General features: G+C 33.0%; 1 protein-coding gene and 1 pseudogene across 3 annotated transcripts in view; one reads left to right on the top strand and one right to left on the bottom strand.

Annotated features, from left to right (window-relative positions):
* Pus7l (pseudouridine synthase 7 like) overlaps positions 1–17,747 on the top strand; it is a 34,980-nt gene that overhangs the window by 4,227 nt on the left and 13,006 nt on the right. For 2 of the 3 annotated variants that reach the window (XM_047549392.1, XM_047549391.1), the window contains exons 3-6: positions 6,139–6,298; positions 8,071–8,263; positions 11,641–11,739; positions 15,017–15,098. In XM_047549392.1, the coding sequence (XP_047405348.1) occupies positions 6,139–6,298; positions 8,071–8,263; positions 11,641–11,739; positions 15,017–15,098 (534 nt within the window). The remainder of the gene's footprint in view (positions 1–6,138; positions 6,299–8,070; positions 8,264–11,640; positions 11,740–15,016; positions 15,099–17,747) is intronic. The other variant, XM_047549393.1, reaches the window with a different exon arrangement.
* LOC124982164 (40S ribosomal protein S6-like) lies at positions 15,279–16,024 on the bottom strand (annotated as a pseudogene).

Below are 17,747 nucleotides of genomic sequence, written 5' to 3'. Positions count from 1 at the left end.
AAACTTGGGTAAGAAAGACATTTATAGTTAACATAATCACAAGTGTATAATGTTGAATCCATGGTTTTTGTGTTCAAAAAGTTTTATTGATTGTATAAATCAATTAAAATTAAGTTTTGGAGATAAGAAGAATTTGTTTGATATGTTTGGAAAAGTTGAAAACAACCCAAAACAATTAAATAAGGAATCCTCAAACTAGACTCTGTCAGTCTTCTCTAGGATGTGCTGAAATTTTAGCATGCATTATAATCACCAAAAAATTTTGGTAAAATGAATTTTTGAGTCCCATTCCAGTTTCTGATTCAGAAGGATTGGCGTGGAACTTTCACAAATCCCCAGGTGATGCTTTATCTGCTGGTTTGGAGACTACTTCATGTTTAGAATCACTGTTTTAGGGGATATATATAAGTCCTGGGTTGGATGGAACTGATGAAATCCCACTGTGCAAGTCTAGCTGACAAATTTTAATTGGTCTGTATCTTGTTTGAAAATTGGAAAGTATTTCCTATGGTCATGTTTTACATGTTTACTTAGTGAATCATTTAAAAGAAGACCAGTAACCCAAGTTTGCACCGTTAAATGTGGCACAGAAACAGGATCACACCATGTACGGACTTTGTGTTGTAAGTGAAAAAGAGTTTGGACTTTTGAGCTATGTGGATTTATCTTTTCATTATGACTGGTTCACAAAAATATTTATGAAATTTTAAATATCTTTAAGTCCCTTAAATGTGAAAATGGAATAATACTCTAGACAAGTTATTCAACAATTTATGACTTTTTTTATTCTCCCTGGTATTGGGGATTGAACTCGGAGCTATCACTGAGCTACACCCCCACCCTTTTAATTTTTTAGTTTGTAGCAGAGTCTTACTGAGTTGCCACGGTTGCCCTTAAATCTGAGAACTTCTTGTCTCAGCCTCCTGAAGCACATGGTGTGCACTACCATGCCTGGCAACAATACATAACTTTTTAATGGTACTTTAAAAATGGGATAGTAGTAAAGCCTTACAATGATATTCTTAAGATTAAGTGAAACTCATGGGATTATTTAGTATGTAATAATTACTTAAAGGTTAGCATCTTTTTCCCTCCTGGTAATTTCTGTCTAGTTGTATGACTTGTCTTTTCCATGATAAAGCTGCTAATGCAGAACTTGACATGTCAGGCATGCAATAAATTTTAGATAGGTCTATAATGAAGGAAAAATTTACAGTATTAATTTTACACGTAGGGAGAAGAATTGCCGTTAAGTGATTTAAACAGCTCTAGGAATTCCTATTTTGTAATACTACTTAAAATTCTAACAGTACTAATTTGAGTTAATAAGTCAAATGTGGAAACTTTTTATGTTAACTTAAATTAATTGCTAAAGCTATGAATGGTTGGAGGGATATATTAAAAGAGGAATTAATGGTTTTCCTGAGGATGATATGAAGGTACTGGGATTCCCAAAGCCCAAGAACAAAGAAAGAGACCAAGATAAGTTTTGCCTACCCTATATTTTGCTTAGGCAATCCTTTATAAGAATCAAAGTATAAATATATTTAACAAGTAGATCTGTCTAAAACCTGGAGCATTTTTTTTTAAATCCTCAAAAAATTTTAATTACCGTAAAATTTACCATTTTAATTTTTTTTAAGTGTATAGTTCAGTGGTATTAAGGGCATTCACACCATTGCACCTTATTGGTCTCCAGAATTTTGTCATCTTCCCAGTATGATACTTCATGCTCGACTCATTAAACAAAGGTTTATTTTACTTAGCATAATGTCTTCAAGTTTCATCCATATTGTAGTATGTGTTAGAATTTCCTTCTTTCTTAAGGCTGGATAAATATTCTATTGTGTGTATATACCACATTTTGTTCAATGCCAATGGATATGGATCACTTCCACTTTTGGGCTTTTGTAAATAATGTTACTATGAACATGGGTATGTAAATATCTGTTCAAGCTGCCATTTTCACTTCTTTTGGCTATATACCCAGCAGTAGAATTGTTAGGTCATATGATAATTCTGTGTTTAATTTTTCTAAGACTTGTGCTGCCATTTTTCTATGATACTTTTTGAAAGACTTGTAAGAGACTTTAAGCATCCAATGAAATTTTCATTTTAGATGTTTATTTTCCATTGCTAAAGGATTGATTTGATTCATAGGTCCTGAATTTCCTCACTCTGTTTACATTTTCCTTTAATCTTTGAGTATATTTTTAATAAATCCTTAAAAAGGTTTACTAATTCCATCTCTTTCATTTCTTGGTCTGTTAAATGACTGATCTTTATTTGGGTTATTTGTTTATGCTTCTTTGCATGTCTGATATTCTTTTTGGAGGTCAAATATTGTGAATATTGCTTTGTTGAGTATGAATTTTGTTGTACTCTTTTAAAGCATGTTGAGCTTTATCAATTAGAAAGTATTTTGTAGACTCATTTGAAGCTTCATTTTAAATTTAAAGGGAAATTTAGAGTAGGCTTTACTCTGTGATCATTATATAGCTCTGATCTAGAAGTCCAAGATCAAGATCAGTGTGCAGTAGGGTTTAGTCTGGTGAGGATTCTCTCTTTAGTTTGTGGATTACCACCATCTCTCTCACATGCCCTGAAAATTGCATGCTTTTGAGGGAAGAGAAAGAGAGAATGCTCTGGTGTATCTTATAAAGATGCTAAACCTATTGTGTCAGGGTTCTACCATGATGACCTCATTAACCTTAATTATTTCATTTGAGGCCCTATCTCCAAATTGGCCATACTGGTATTTGGGGCTTAAGCATATGAATTTTCAGGGTATACAGATAATCAGTACATAACAGATAGTAAATGGTTATTATTATTTTATGTCACTAAGTTTTAGTGCAGTATTCAGTCATTAATAGTGATTTTGGTATCAGAAATGGTTGCTGCTACAACAAAAGCCTAAAATTGGTAAGACCTTTTCTTAGACAGAAGTTTGAGCGTCTCTCCAGAAAGCTATCATGAGAGTTTAGAGGAGAATATTAGAATCAAGACAAAATGAATCCTTGTTATATAGTGCCTGAAAATTTAACATTATGTTAATCTTTAGTTAAAATGGAAAGCAGAAAATGTATCTGTTGAAGGAATGCTCTAACTGAAAGATTTCCAAGTGTTGAAATGCGAACTGTCCTTTTACTACTTATAGTAAAATTCTAAAGGAAAACCAGTCAAATACAAAAGAGCTAGGATATTTTGTGTCCTAGCAAACAAACAAACTCTATGCATATATATTTAAACTTCCAGTTACTTCAGGTAGCACATGATGTTTAAATTAAGAAATGGCTTCCAGGCAAAGAAAATATCCATGGCAAGGTCAAGACAACATGTTCTAACAAGGAAATCGAGATGTAATTTTAAAATCCTTTTGTTAAAATTTCAGGAAGATCTGTAATAGTGCTTTAGAGAATAGTTCAGACAGACAGAGGCCCTCTAAGGATTCTAAGGGTGTAATTCTTGGACTCCTGTGTTAAATAGTAGTTCTAGGTTTTGCGGGGGGAAATATACTTTTGTGGCTTCAGCCCAAAAGTAGAAAAGGTCTTTCTTGACAAATTGGAGTATCTTTTGTCTAATGGAGTGAATCCAAAGAAGACCCACACAGTTCTTTTAAAGGATCAAAGACAGTACTAAATAAAAAGAGACATTTGAACTCCGAAACTCGCAAAAGCATTCATTAGTCTGGGAGAACTACTCTACTACAAATAGGCTTTTATGGAAAAAGGCGTTTTTTTATTTTTATTTTTTAATTCTTCAGAACTAAGATCCAGAGGTAAATCCAAGAGCCATTAACATAGACATTGATAGGACTAAATTTTAATAAAGGGACTGCTAACATTTACTTAGCTAGATTGGAATTGCTATGGGCCAGTGACTTCTAGATAATTCCAATTTGAATGTGGACTCTAGAGGGCTTATGCCATGTGTGTCCCAACATATTGAGGTGTGTGAAAATCAGATATGTTTCTTTCACAGTTCTTTATATCCTTTATATTAAAATAAATTGTATTTGAAGATGCAAATTCAAGAAAATATACCCAAGGAACTTTTTTACATATGAATTTGATATAGATGAAGAGATCCTAGAATATGAGCTGATGTATTAATAAGATGAGTCTTTAAGGCCATCGATAATACATATATTTTGAATAGGGTTGGAACATTAAATATGAATCAGAGCATGGATTGTGTTTTTCAGCATTCACGACGGCTCTCTGTGCCAATCCTCCTGATATTGTCACAGTTTGGCCTGAGTGACCACAGTTTGGCCTGAGTGACCACAGTTTGACCTGAGTAACCAATAGGACAGAAATTGTGGTATATGATATAACTTCTGAAGCTAGGTCTTAAAAGTATTACACTTTTAGTCCACTTTTCTTGGATTGCTCACTCTGGGGAAAACCAGCTACTATAATGGAAGATACTGAAGCCATCCATTGGAGAGGAACTAAGCCCTACTACCAACAGCCAACACCAAATCACTTACCACGTGAGTGCTCTTTGGAAATGGATTCTCCAGTTCTTCTTAGGCTTTTAAATCACTGTAAACCTAGCCACATTTAACTTGAACTTCATGAGACCCTAAGCTAGATCTCTGAAACCAAGATGCCCTTGAATTCCTGACCCAGAGAAACCATGAGAGATAAATGAACTTTGTAAACCACTTGTTATGTAACATTAGATTAATAATACATAGCCTTTAACCCTAGATATTCACAAGTTGTTAATCAGCAACAAACTCAAGGGACTACGTATTCTGATTTCTGGAAATCCTTCTCATCTGGTTTGCCTGGTGAATTCCAGCTCACTTAGCCTTCCTGAACTCCAGTCTCTACCCTTTTAAGTCAGCAAGACTATTCTATCTGGATTCTGCCACCTTATGCTGTGGTTCAGAAGTATTTCTAGGTAGAAAACCAGGGCATTTCAGGACTCACCTCATTTGTTTTTCTTTTTGGAGTACAGTTTGTTGGCCTCTGTAATTCAGTTTCCAAAAACAACTGTTTTATATATTTTGTCTAGTTTTCTAATTGTTTACAGTGGGAATTTGTCTGGTACCAATGATTCCAACATGACTCAAAGTGGAAGTCTGAAACTAAAAGATTTAGTATCATCGATTTTCTTTGTAAAGCTCCATTTTTTTTTACAAAGAAAATGTTATAAATCTTATAAATTTAATGACATTTAAGTTTTTGTAAGTGTTCCCATGTTGTCTAACTTCAATAAGATTCAATGTAGAAAGATAAATCGATTGTTTTTAGTTGGAACTAAGAGTTTCATTCTTTTAGCTTTCAAGTATATAACTTCTATGTAAACGTAGGTTACTAATATCATAGTATCGTTGATTTGATTCTCTAAAATATTTATATGAAATTCTAAATCTTTATGGATTCAAAAGTGCTTATTTCCTCAGGCTGATCCCCAAAAAACTGATATCTTAAGTGAGTTGGGAATTCCTTCTTATATGGCTGAGCTTTTCAAATGACATCTCCAAGGCTGTCAGGAATATATATGACATGTTGAACCCTGGTCTTTAATCTCCTACAGTGAACATTATTGTACAAAATTTAAATTGGATTCCTGGCCTAGAACTACCAGTTATTGAATATAATAGTTAATAAAATAAGAATAATCCATTTTGGGGGGAGCATTCAACCTTGGAAACTAAAAAGAATTTGAAGGAAAGCTGCTGCTCTTATTAGATCCTGAAGAATAAATAGAAGTATGATGAGTAATACATGGAAAGAACACATTTTAGACAGAGGGACTCATGTGCAAAAGTACAGAACTGTGGAAGGCTCTAGTCTATCCAAGGATTAAAAGAAATTCTCTGTGTCAGAATTATAGGGTACACAAATGAAAGTGGTGCTTGTGGAGATGGGAAAGCTAAATTTGTACCAGATATGAATGACAGTTTAAGGGATTTGAATTTTTTTATTTTTTTATTTTTAGGCCATTAATGAGCCAACTGCATTTTAAAAATAACAGCTGAAATCTATAATACTGATTTTGTATTTCAATTAAAATGTTTTTTATCTAAATTGATTCATTATCGTGATCTGTAGTCTGCTAACAGTGTAATAGATATGTGGTAGCTACATTTTTAATAATCTAGGGTAATTTGTGTTTCAGCTTTTACCTTACGAAAGGAAAATCTGGAGATGTTTGAAGCAGTTGGTTTTTTAGCTATCAAACTTGGTGTGATTCCTTCGGATTTTAGTTATGCAGGCCTTAAAGACAAGAAAGCCATCACCTATCAAGCAATGGTTGTTAGAAAAGTGACTCCAGAGAGGTAATAAGGTATTATTATATTTACCTACCAACATTAATTAATTTATTACAGACCAAACAGAATACTCTTCGTTAAACATATAATTGTCTGCTGCATAGAGTTATATCTTAAGTTTCCATTGAAAATATTGTAAGTTTTAGAATAAAACTGAGAAGTGACACTTTTTAAATTGTCCACATTATTTCTAAACATCCTGGACTACATTTAGATATGTATTATGTTTAGAAAACTGTCATAAATAATTTTTTCCTAATTATTTTAATACTTTTATAACTATTATCCTTATTTAGAATATATCCTTGTTAAATAGAGTATAAAGTACTCTAGCTTCCCTTTAGCTTAATCAAGTTTTAAAAATAGTTTATGTAATTGTAAAAATATTTTTGTAAAAAAAATTACAGATTTAGAAAGTAGAAAAAAGCATAAAAATAACTTAAATCACTATTCTAAGAAAAAGCTACAATAAAAATTTTGATTTATTTATTTCAAGTCATTTTTCAAAGACTACCATGTATACATATCACACATTTATTATATTTATTATAATATGAAAATTATACTGTATATGCAGTTTATATTATACTTTTCAAAATAAAATAAATTATGTGAACATTTTTGTCATCAAATATTTCAAAATCATGTCCATAATACAGATTTATTAACAGTCCCCTATTTTTGGAAATAGGAATTCTTTCCATTTTTTTTACTATAAATAATACTATGATTAATATTCTGGTACTTAAGTCTGTACCTCATGCATACTTTCCTCAAGACAAACATCAAAAAGTTGAATCATTGGGTCAAAATTCAGCCTAATTTGATGTAATATTAATATTTTAATCCTTAGCTATCTTATATTTAAGTATTCACCTATTTACAAGTAGACTTGTCCAAGTTCTGAGATCTTGTATGAGGGACAAAAAATTGTGATTTGGTTTTGTGATCAAGAAGTGCAGTATAGGTAAGAAAGAAGAACTTTAGATTTTAGAGTATAAAAACTAGCGTTTGAGACAAAAGCTAGTTTTTAACAACTGAAGAAAACAAGTGTTATTAGATCCAATCAAGAGAGATTACTTTCATTTATCTCATGGGTTTGTGGTTTTAATTACTCTTCAAGTAGTAGCAGGATTTTAGGAGATGCAAAAAATCAAGAGATATATTTGAAGGGGCAATAAGATAATCTTCCTAATAAAACACAATTTTATAAGGATTAGAAAATATGAATGTAAAGGAAAATTTACACTGGCTCTTACAGAACCTTAAAATTCATGCTAAGAAAGCTGAGATCTATTCTTTAGGTGTTGGGTAAGAATTGAAAGTTTGAGTAAGGAAGTATTCAAGATAGAATTTCAGGAAAATTCTCTGTGCTAGAATTCTCTCTCTCTTTTTTTTTTTTTTGGCAATTTTGGGAAAAGAGACTGACAAGGAAAGGAGCAGAGTCTAGGGACAGGAAGGAAGATCAGGGGAACCATTGGGACCTTCTAACATTCAAACTAAGGAGAAATAAGAAGTTCTATGTAGGTAATGTGTGATAGCATTAGGAGGTAATACATGTTCAAGTTCCTAAACTAGTTCTGTTAGTATCTGTAGTCTACAGTAGTAACTAATGCATAATTCTTGTTGAAATAACATCAACTTTAGAATGTTTCAAAAAAGTACTATATCAGTATTCTGGTATAAGGAATTACATGGCAACTATCATTTCAAATCTTATATTAAAGTAATTTTTAAATGTAAGATTCAACCAAATCTATATGATTTATCATTTGCAGGTTGAAAAATATTGAAAAAGAAATTGAAAAGAAAAGAATGAATGTGTTTAATATTCGATCTGTAGGCAAGTCCCTTAGACTTGGACAACTCAAAGGAAATCACTTTGATATTATCATCAGAAATTTACAAAATCAAATAAATGATTCTGCAAATTTGAAAGAGAGAATTTTCGAGGCAGTTGAAAATGTTAAGGTAAGAAAACTCAATTTTAAAACTGTATCACAGGAAATCTTCATAGTCCCTTTTTTACAGTGAAGTGAGAAGGGAAACTTGTTTTCTTCTGTATCTTTATGTGCATGTATAATTATTTTTAAAATGATAGGGTTATTTGACTTGTTTTCTGTTTTCTTATAGTTTTATTATAATAACATAAATATAATTTTAAAAATACAATGTATGGAGATTTCCTAGAGAAGGGAGAAGAATCCCTTGCTTAAGAAGAGATTTTTTTTTTTTTTTTTTTTTAGCATCTTCTTTATAGAGTATTATTTTAGTCAAGGGAGTTTAGTTATTTAGTTTTTGGAAATTTTTTTCAGTAGTTCTTTTAGAAATCTTTGTTCAGTCATTTTCAAAATTATACATAACAATCATTTTTCTTTTTAATCTGATTTAAAATATTCTTCAATATATAAACATTATAGATCATGCACATTTTATTATGTCTTACAGTAAAAAGTTATTTAAGTTTTTAAGTGACATCTGCCAGGCATTAAAATATGCATATACAACGACAGTCTTCAATCTAATCATCTAGACTAGGGCATCTGCAAATTTTTCTATAAAGGGCCAATGATAAATATTTTTGGCTTTGTAAGCATATGGTTCTTGTTGCAGCTAATCAAATGATCTTGTATAGAAGCAGCCATATATAATACATAACTGAATGAACATGTCTATAGAAGTTTATTTTTAAAAATGAGTGTTGAGCCAAGTGTGACCTGTGGGCTATAGTGGTTTGCCAACTCCTAATTGAGATCAGTAATTCTCAAACTGGGGAGCTTTTAAAAAATTTCAGCAATCAATTTCTACCTCCAAGTCAATTAGATAAGAACATTTGGGGTGTGGCTTTGGCATTTGTATTTTTAAACAGCTTCTTAAGTAATTCTACTCTGCAGCTAACATAGAAAGACACTGATCCAAGTTTCTGACCACAAAGACCTTTTTGCATGATTTTATACTTCTCTAATAGGAAAACAAACAAAGCGTGGTTTTTGGCTGACTTACAGTTGGGAAAATATTCCAACTAAAGAGTTTTAAAATTCAGCACTTCGACCTAGGTATAGGAATTCTCTGACTATATACTCTATGCTTTTTATATTTTTTCATGACTGATCTGTCTAAAAATTTTTCCCCTAAGAAAAAAAAAAACTGTTACTAAAATGATATATATTTAAAAATGGAGGGGATTTCTCTGAATTTCCATTACTTTTATTACTAGTCATCCATTTGTACTTATTAAGATACAACTACATATTATAAAATTTCCATTAGAAATAATCTTAGCTTTAGCCAGCTTTCTTTCTTTCTTTCTTTCTTTCTTTCTTTCTTTTTTCTTTTTTGGTATCAGGGTACTTAACCACTGAGCTTTATTACCAGTCCTTTTTATTTTTTTATTTTGAGACAGGATCTCACTAAGTTGCTTAGGGTCTTGATAATTTACCAAGGCTTGCCTTTGAACTTGTGATCCTCCTGCCAAATCCTCCTGAGCCACTGAGATTACAGGCATGTGCCACTGCACCTAGCTCTGCATTTTTTTATTGGTGCATTATAGTTGTACATACTGATGAGATTTGTTGTTACGTATTTATACATGTGCACAATATAATCCTCCAGTATAATTTGACCAATATCACTCCACAGCACTTTCTTCATCCCTCCCTCCCTCCAACCCCTTGGTCCCTTCCTTTACTGATCCCCCTTTGATTTTTAGGAGATACATTCCCACCTTTCTTTTCCTTTTTCTTTTACAACTTCCATATATAAGAGAATACATACAACTCTTAACCTTCTGAGTTTCACTTATTTTGTTTAACATCCATTTTCCTTCAAATACCATAATTTCATTTTTCTTCATGTCTGAATAAAACTCCAATGAGTATATATACCACATTTTCTTTATCCATTCATCTGTTGATGGACATCTAGGCTGGTTCCATAGTTTGGCTATTGTGAATTGTACTGCTATAAACATGGATATGCATGGTATCACTGTAGTAAGATGACAAATTCTTTAGGATAAATACCAAGGAGTGGTATATAGCCGGGTCATGTGGTTCCATGCCTAGTCTATTGAGGAGCCCCCATATTGATTTCTGTAGTAGTTATACTATCTTATAGTCCCACCAACAGTATAAAAGTGTTACTTTTCCCTACATTCTCTCCAGCATTTAATATTTATATTCTTGGACTGCCATTCTGACTTGTGTGAGATGAAATCTCAGTGAAGTTTTGATTTGCATTTCTCTAATTGCTAATGATATTGAACATTTTTTCATTTATCTGTTGGCCATTTATATTTCCTCTTATGAGAAGTGTATGTTTAATTCATTTGCCCATTTATTAGTTGAGCTATTTGGATTTTGGTGTAAAGTTTTTTTGAGCTCTTTATGTATCCTAGATATTAATTCTCTGTCAGATAGTAATAAACAATTGTCATAAACCTTTTCTTATATATAAGTAATTTAGAGGGATAGTTAAAATTATCCTGGTCATTCTAAGTTATTATCTGACATTATTTTTTTCAAATTTGAAATAATTAAAGATATTCAACTATGAGATTTAATGCAGAGTACTTTATCTACAATTGATTTTGTGCATGACATAAAGATGCAGTTCCTTTTATACCATAGTGATAAAAAATTGTCTTAGCATCTTTTATTGAACAGTCTTTGAGCTGTTGCTCAGCAATAACTATTGGCTGAATAAACATACACTTTAGTGCAGTAAATTACTGTTTTCTATTTCTTCTGAGTCCTCCGGCAGTTTGGAAACATGGCGTCAAGATTCACCTCCATCAAGAGGTGAATTCTGTGCCCCATCCTGGAATCTAAGTTCTATACTGGTTTAACCAGTGGAGTACTGCTGGAGTGATACCATGGCTTTTTCTTGACCCAGCCTTTAAGAAACTAGTCAAACCGAATAATAAATGAATATATAAAGGAGCCAAGACTTATGAGGGTTGGAAAGAAATCTGTTTCTTGTTCCATTTCTTAATAGCAGAAGAGTCTCAAAATAAGAAAAAACCTAAGGGCAGAGATGGTTAGGTAACCAACTCATTCCAGTTTTCCTAGAACTTTCCTGACTTGAACGCTGAAAGTTGCATGTTCCAGGAAACACTCAGTATTGTAAGTGGAAAGCTTACCTATTTTTTAAGCATTTTTCACTGGTCTGATGTGCTTTTAATTATGTCTTCTCCTTTCTAGTTATTTGCTCCCTGAGTACATATTACTGTTTACAGGATTAAAAAAATAAATATGAAAAGCATATGATTATGGTAAATTTTTGACACAATGATTATATTTATTTATTTTGAATTTATTGACTATTTTTTGACTATTTTGTATTCATAGGATAAAGGTTTTGTGAATTACTATGGGCCACAGAGATTTGGGAAGGGAAGGAAAGTTCATACAGACCAAATTGGATTGGCTTTGCTGAAGAATGAAGTGGTATGATTTTGAACATATAATCTTATCTACTGAGTCATGTATACTTATTACATAAACCAGCCCCTTGCTTTCTCAACTTTAGCATATGAACACTTAAACACACATAGATTATGTATTATTGAACATATATTATTAAGCAATTACTGTTTTCTTGATATCACATTATAAGGAAGCAAACCACATGTGATATCCCTTAATAATACTTATTTGAGACTTGACAGAGAACTGACCAATACTCCTTCAATTTTCAGTGAACTGAATAGAAGATTTAAAAAAAAAAACTTACTGTTATGGTTTGCATGTGAGGTGACCCCAGCTTGCATGTGAGACAATGCAGGAAGGTTCAAAGGAGAAATGATTGGGTTGTAAGAGTCTTAACCCAGTCAGTGAATTAATCCCTGATGGGATTAATTGAAGTGGCAGGGTGTGGCTGGAGGAGGTGGGAATTGGGGTGTAGCTATGGGGTATATATTTTATATCTCTCTCTTCCTCTCCCCCACCCCTCCCCCACCCCCTTCCTGATGACGAAAGCTGCTTCCCTCTGCCACCCTCTCCCACCGTGATGTTTTGCCTCACTTCAAGCCCTGAGGAATGGAGCCGGCCTTCTATGGACTAAAGCTAAACCATGAGCCCTCAAATAAATCTTTCCTCCTTTACAGTTGTGCTGGTCAGATCATTTAGTCACAGCAGCAAAAAAACTAACTCAAACATACCCTGTATATACAGAAATCAGGTATCAGATTGTTATGGTTTGGATATGAGGTGTCCCCACAAAACTCCTGTGTTAACGCAGGAATATACAGAGGTGAAGTGATTGGATTGTGAAAACGGTCACATAATCAGTCCATCCTAATTTGAATGGACAGATTGGGCAGTGACTGTAGGAAGGTGGGGCATGGCTAGAGGTATTCCCTGGAATGGTTCATCTCCCATCTGGCCCCTTCCCCCTTCTCTGCCATGAGCACCAGGAGCACAGCAGCACTCCTCTGCCACACCCTTCCACCATGTTATTCTGTTTCACTCCAAATCCAAAGCAGTGAAGTTGCCTGATCATAGACAACCTCTGAAACTGAGCTAAAAATTGACTTTCTTTCTCTAAGTTGTTCTTGTTAGGTATTTTGGTCACAGTGACAAAAAGCTGACTGCCACGCTGATCATATAAAAGAAAGTCTAGAGACTAAAAGGGAAACAACAAATTTGAAAACAAAATCTGACTAGTCTCAAATGAAAATAAGAATGTATGTCACAAATAAGAAGATGTGTTTCTCCAATTAAAAGTTGTATGTGTATGCACACATATATTTGTACATATATACTTTTAATATATATATATAATTACATGTTATATTCACATATTTTTACATTGGAATGGAGTGCACATAATGGAGGAAAATCACAAAACTATAAACATTGTATATTTGAACAAATGCAAGATTATTCATATGATGGTATAGTGCTCACTCATTTGTGTTCTAATATTTTGAGTGAAAGAAAAAAGCAGCAGAACTTGTGAGAAGCACTGTGCATTAAATATCATCTTTTATATGGAAGTATGGCTAAGAGCTGTATATTTAGACCACATCTTTCGTATTCAGTTCTGGGCCTCACATTTTAGGAGGGACTTTAACAACTGTGAAATAACTGATGCCATTAAGGTTGGTCCAGAAGCCATATTGATGAAAAATGTTTAACGAACAGTCTAGAAAATTCTGAAGTGGAAATTAACTTAGGAAATATTTGAAATTTTCTTCTCTTAAAGAAGAGATGTTTGGGGTTTGCAAGCTACAGCATCCATTCTACGCAAGTTCCACCATTTGTCAAACGTGTTGCTATAGGGAAACTACTTAACTTTCCTAAGCCTAGGTTTTCTTATCTGTAAAATAGAGATAACATGTTTAGCACAAGATTTTTGTAAGAAGTAGAGCGTAGCTTTTGTCAAAGTCAGACCCATAGCAGATAATTGTTCAAAAGTTCAGTTGAACTAATAATGCTCTGGTTTTCTTTTTTTTAACATTTGCTTTCCTATTTACCAGTTTATTCTTTTTAAACAATTTTTATTGATTCTTTTTAGTTATACATGATAGTAGAATCAGTTCTGATAAAATTATACATACAGATTTATATGTTATTCTGATTAGGACCCCATTCTTGTAGGTATACATGATGATGGGATTCCCTTAGGTTTTTTTCATATATGTCCATAGGAAAATTATGTCAGATTCATTACACTGTCTTTCCTATTCTTTTCCCCCTCCTTTTCCCTTCATTCCTCTTTGTCTAATATACTGAACTTCTCTTCTTCCCCCACCCTCTTATTGTGGTTTAGATTCCACATAGCAAAAAAAAAAAAAAAAGACCTTTGATTTTTTTGAATGATTGAATACTATAAAAGAAGCTTGAGTGGGAGATTGGGTTGAATGACCTATTTTAAGATTCCTTCTACTCTTAAGATATATGCTAGAAATAAATCTCAGTGCTGAAGACAGTGATAAAATATAGGAACTGAGTAGACATCATTTAAAAAAGAAACATCATTTAATCCTATTTAGGATTTAAAACAGAACATTAAAATTGAGAACCTTTTCATTAGGATTTTGGCAATTATTTTTAAGATCAAGAACTTCAGGGAATAGGGCTGGGGTTGTAGCTCAGTGGTAGAGCACTTGCCTCGCACATATGAGGTACAACACCGCATAGAAATAAATAAATAAATAAAATAAAGGTATTGTGTCCATCTATAACTAAAAATATTTTAAAAAAAGAAAAATTCAGGGAATTGAGAACACAAATGAAATGAAATTAATGGCTTGCCATTTCCTGTACTTGCTTCCTTCCCTATTTTGTTGTGTGTGTTGGTCAAAACTAAATATTTATGTCATTATTTTATACTTGCGTTCATATTTCCATTGAGGAAAAGAATGATGGAAGTAGAATTATGGAAGTGATTGGAGGAGGGGGCACTTTTTCCAGTCTATAATTTTTTTTTTTTGTGGTGCTGAGGGTTAAACCCAGGGCCTTCCAACTGAGCTATATCCCCAACCCTAAGTCTATAATGTTTTAAGCCTACATATAAAATTAGTTTGTATGAGAGGTTTAGTTTTACATTTAACATTAACTATTAGCTTTTTTGAAAGCCTACCGAGAAAATTACAGCATGAGATATCAATCATTAAATGTCTATCCTATTAGGGTGTTCAAGAATTTGAATCTTTTTTTTTTTTAAATGTAATTTGAGATTTTCATTTAATATATATTTGTTTGCTTTATTTTTTTCAAGGTGAAGGCCATAAAATTATTTTTTACACCAGAAGACTTGGATGATCCTGTAAACAGAGCAAAGAAATATTTTCTTCAAACTGGTATGTTAGTTTCTGTATCCCATATGTAGCCATACTGATACATAACATAATGTGGTATCTTAATTTTCCTTGGCTGAAACCCTCTGCAGAGAGGAGGTCCAAATTTTATTTTATTTAATTAATTTATTTATTTTTGAAAGTCTGATCTTATTTCTTTGTTACACTTAAAAATTCTTATTTTTATTTGGACTCAGACTTAGAAATAGAAGCTCTCAGAGAGGACAGTTTACATCTCTTGACAAGCTGTTCTTGGCGTTTTTCTTTGGCTTCTGTCATTCTCTTGGCCAGAAGTTTGGCATATTTTGTAGCTTCTTTCTTATTTTTCTTACTATGCTGTTTCTTCAGAGCAATACACCAGTGCTTGTGCTGCAGAGCGATGTGTGGAGTAATGAGACTCTGATTCTCTGGTGCTTTCGTCCTGGGTTTTTTACCTTCCTTGTTTAAGGGTTTTCTGACAACATAGTGATGGACATCATCTTCCTTAGTGAGACCGAAAAGTTTATGGATTTTACTAGCTCTTTTGGGTCCTAGTCGACGAACAGCATACATAAGTACTGTAGTATCCAAAGTCCAGGAATATCCTTCTCTTCTTTGTTTATAACAACCAAGTTGAGAATGCTCAGATTGGCATCCACAATGCAACCTCAAACAGATTTGCACTTTGTCTCTCCAGTTCGCCTTGGTCTATAACAAGAATGCCCCCTACTCAGCAGCCGGCGAACAGGGCTATGGGTCAAGACACTGCTTCATGGGGAAACCTTGTTTGTCCTTTGTGCCACTGATTCAGACCACATAACCCTTCCATTCTTCACCCAGAGCATTAGCAGCAACTTCTGTGTCTATATGCTTCTCGTAAAAAGTATGAAGTTTGCGTTCATTGTCCACTTCAGTGAGTTTCTGGCAGGGAAGGAGATATTCAGCTTCATCTTGGAGTAGCTGATCATATCCACAAGGTGCCATGAAAAAAGAGTCCAAATTCTAAATGGTACTGATGGCAATGTAATTCCTTAGAACCAGAGAAGAACTGAAACATAATCTAAATAAAAGTTCATTTTTGATATTCAGTACTTTCATGTGTTGTTTTTGATCTAGTTACAATATATTCTGGTTCTCAGTCTTCATAATTTTAGATTGATGTGATTGTGTACACATAGAACACCTAATGGGTTGCACTGAAGAAAAGTGACTGTGAGTGAGGCTATAGTCAAACTGCATGGGCTTCACTCTTCACTTAAGTGCTTTCCACCTGTATGATCTTGTGCAGGCGATTTGACCCCATTGTTTCAGTTTTCTTGTCTGTAAATTTAAGCTAATAATAGTACCTAAAAGATGTTAAGAGATTTAAATGATACTCTTAAAATAGTGGCTGGCATATACTCCATACTGGATAAATATTTCTTATACTTAAATAATAACAAAAGCAATCATACCATTTCAGCTTCATTCAAATTCCTGATCAACATACTTATATGTACTAAATTTCACTTACATTGAAATAAAGGATACCAGTTTTCAAATATGTCTATTCATGATTTTAAATTATATACATATTAATATAGATACTTGCAGGAGAGAAATATTTTTGTGCCCCACCATGATATATAAACAATATGAGCATTTCTGACTTTATGAATAATCTAAGTAATAATAAAGACATTTCAAGGTGACTTATTCCTTTATACTTTACAGTATAGTGTCTGTGAAGATAATTTCCTCATATCAATGTTTCTTAAACTTTAATGTGCATAAGAAACACCTTGTGTCTTTATTAAAATGTCAGTTATAAGGCCCTACTTGAATGAGCATTTTTGCAGTACTGCTCAATAGTCTACATTTTAAAAAGTGTCCCATTAGTGAGGTCTAATATTGTACTTAAAGGATCCAGATCTCAACCCTTTGTTACTCTAAAAATTCTGTGTATATGTCCATAATAACTCTTTAAAATTCTTTAGTTCCTACTGACTTAGCAACTTATTTAATTCTTAGGGATATTTGTTGTTGCTGTTTGTTTTGGCAGTCCTCAGGTTAGTTTAGCTCTATTCTAAATGACGGAATGCTGGCAAGCCATTACTGATGTTGATGTTGGGTGTTGATGTTGGGTGGTGGTGTTGTTTTTAGCAGGGAAAGCAAAAGGAAGGCCAATACAAAAAAAAAAAAAAAAAAAAAAAAAGCTCTAGCTCTTTAAGGATAGCTAGGTTTACCTGATAGTGTTAAAAATCATCTTCAAAACAATTGGCCCAAATCTCCATCATGTTGGTATAGGAATCAAATACCTCAAGTGCAAGAAGTAAAATAAGAATTAGAATCAATAAATTGGATGATATCAAACTAAAAAGCTTCTTCACAGCAAAGGAAACAATCAAGAACATAAACAGAGAGCCTACAGAATGGGAGAAAATCTTTACCACATGCAGATAGAGCACTAATCTCCAGGATATACAAAGAACTCAAAAACTTAACACCAAAAAAAACCCCCAGTTAATAAATGGGCAAAGGAACTGAACAGATGCTTCACAGAAGAAAGATGGTCACCAAATATATGAAAAAATGTTCAACATCACTAGCAATTAGAGAAATGAAAGTTAAGACTACACTGAGATTTCATCTCACTCCAGTCAGAATGGCAATTATCAAGAATGCAAGTAACAA

This window comes from Sciurus carolinensis, chromosome 4 (assembly GCF_902686445.1).
Source record: "Sciurus carolinensis chromosome 4, mSciCar1.2, whole genome shotgun sequence".
Taxonomy (NCBI): domain Eukaryota; kingdom Metazoa; phylum Chordata; class Mammalia; order Rodentia; family Sciuridae; genus Sciurus; species Sciurus carolinensis.
This window is presented reverse-complemented; position numbering and strand designations above follow the sequence as displayed.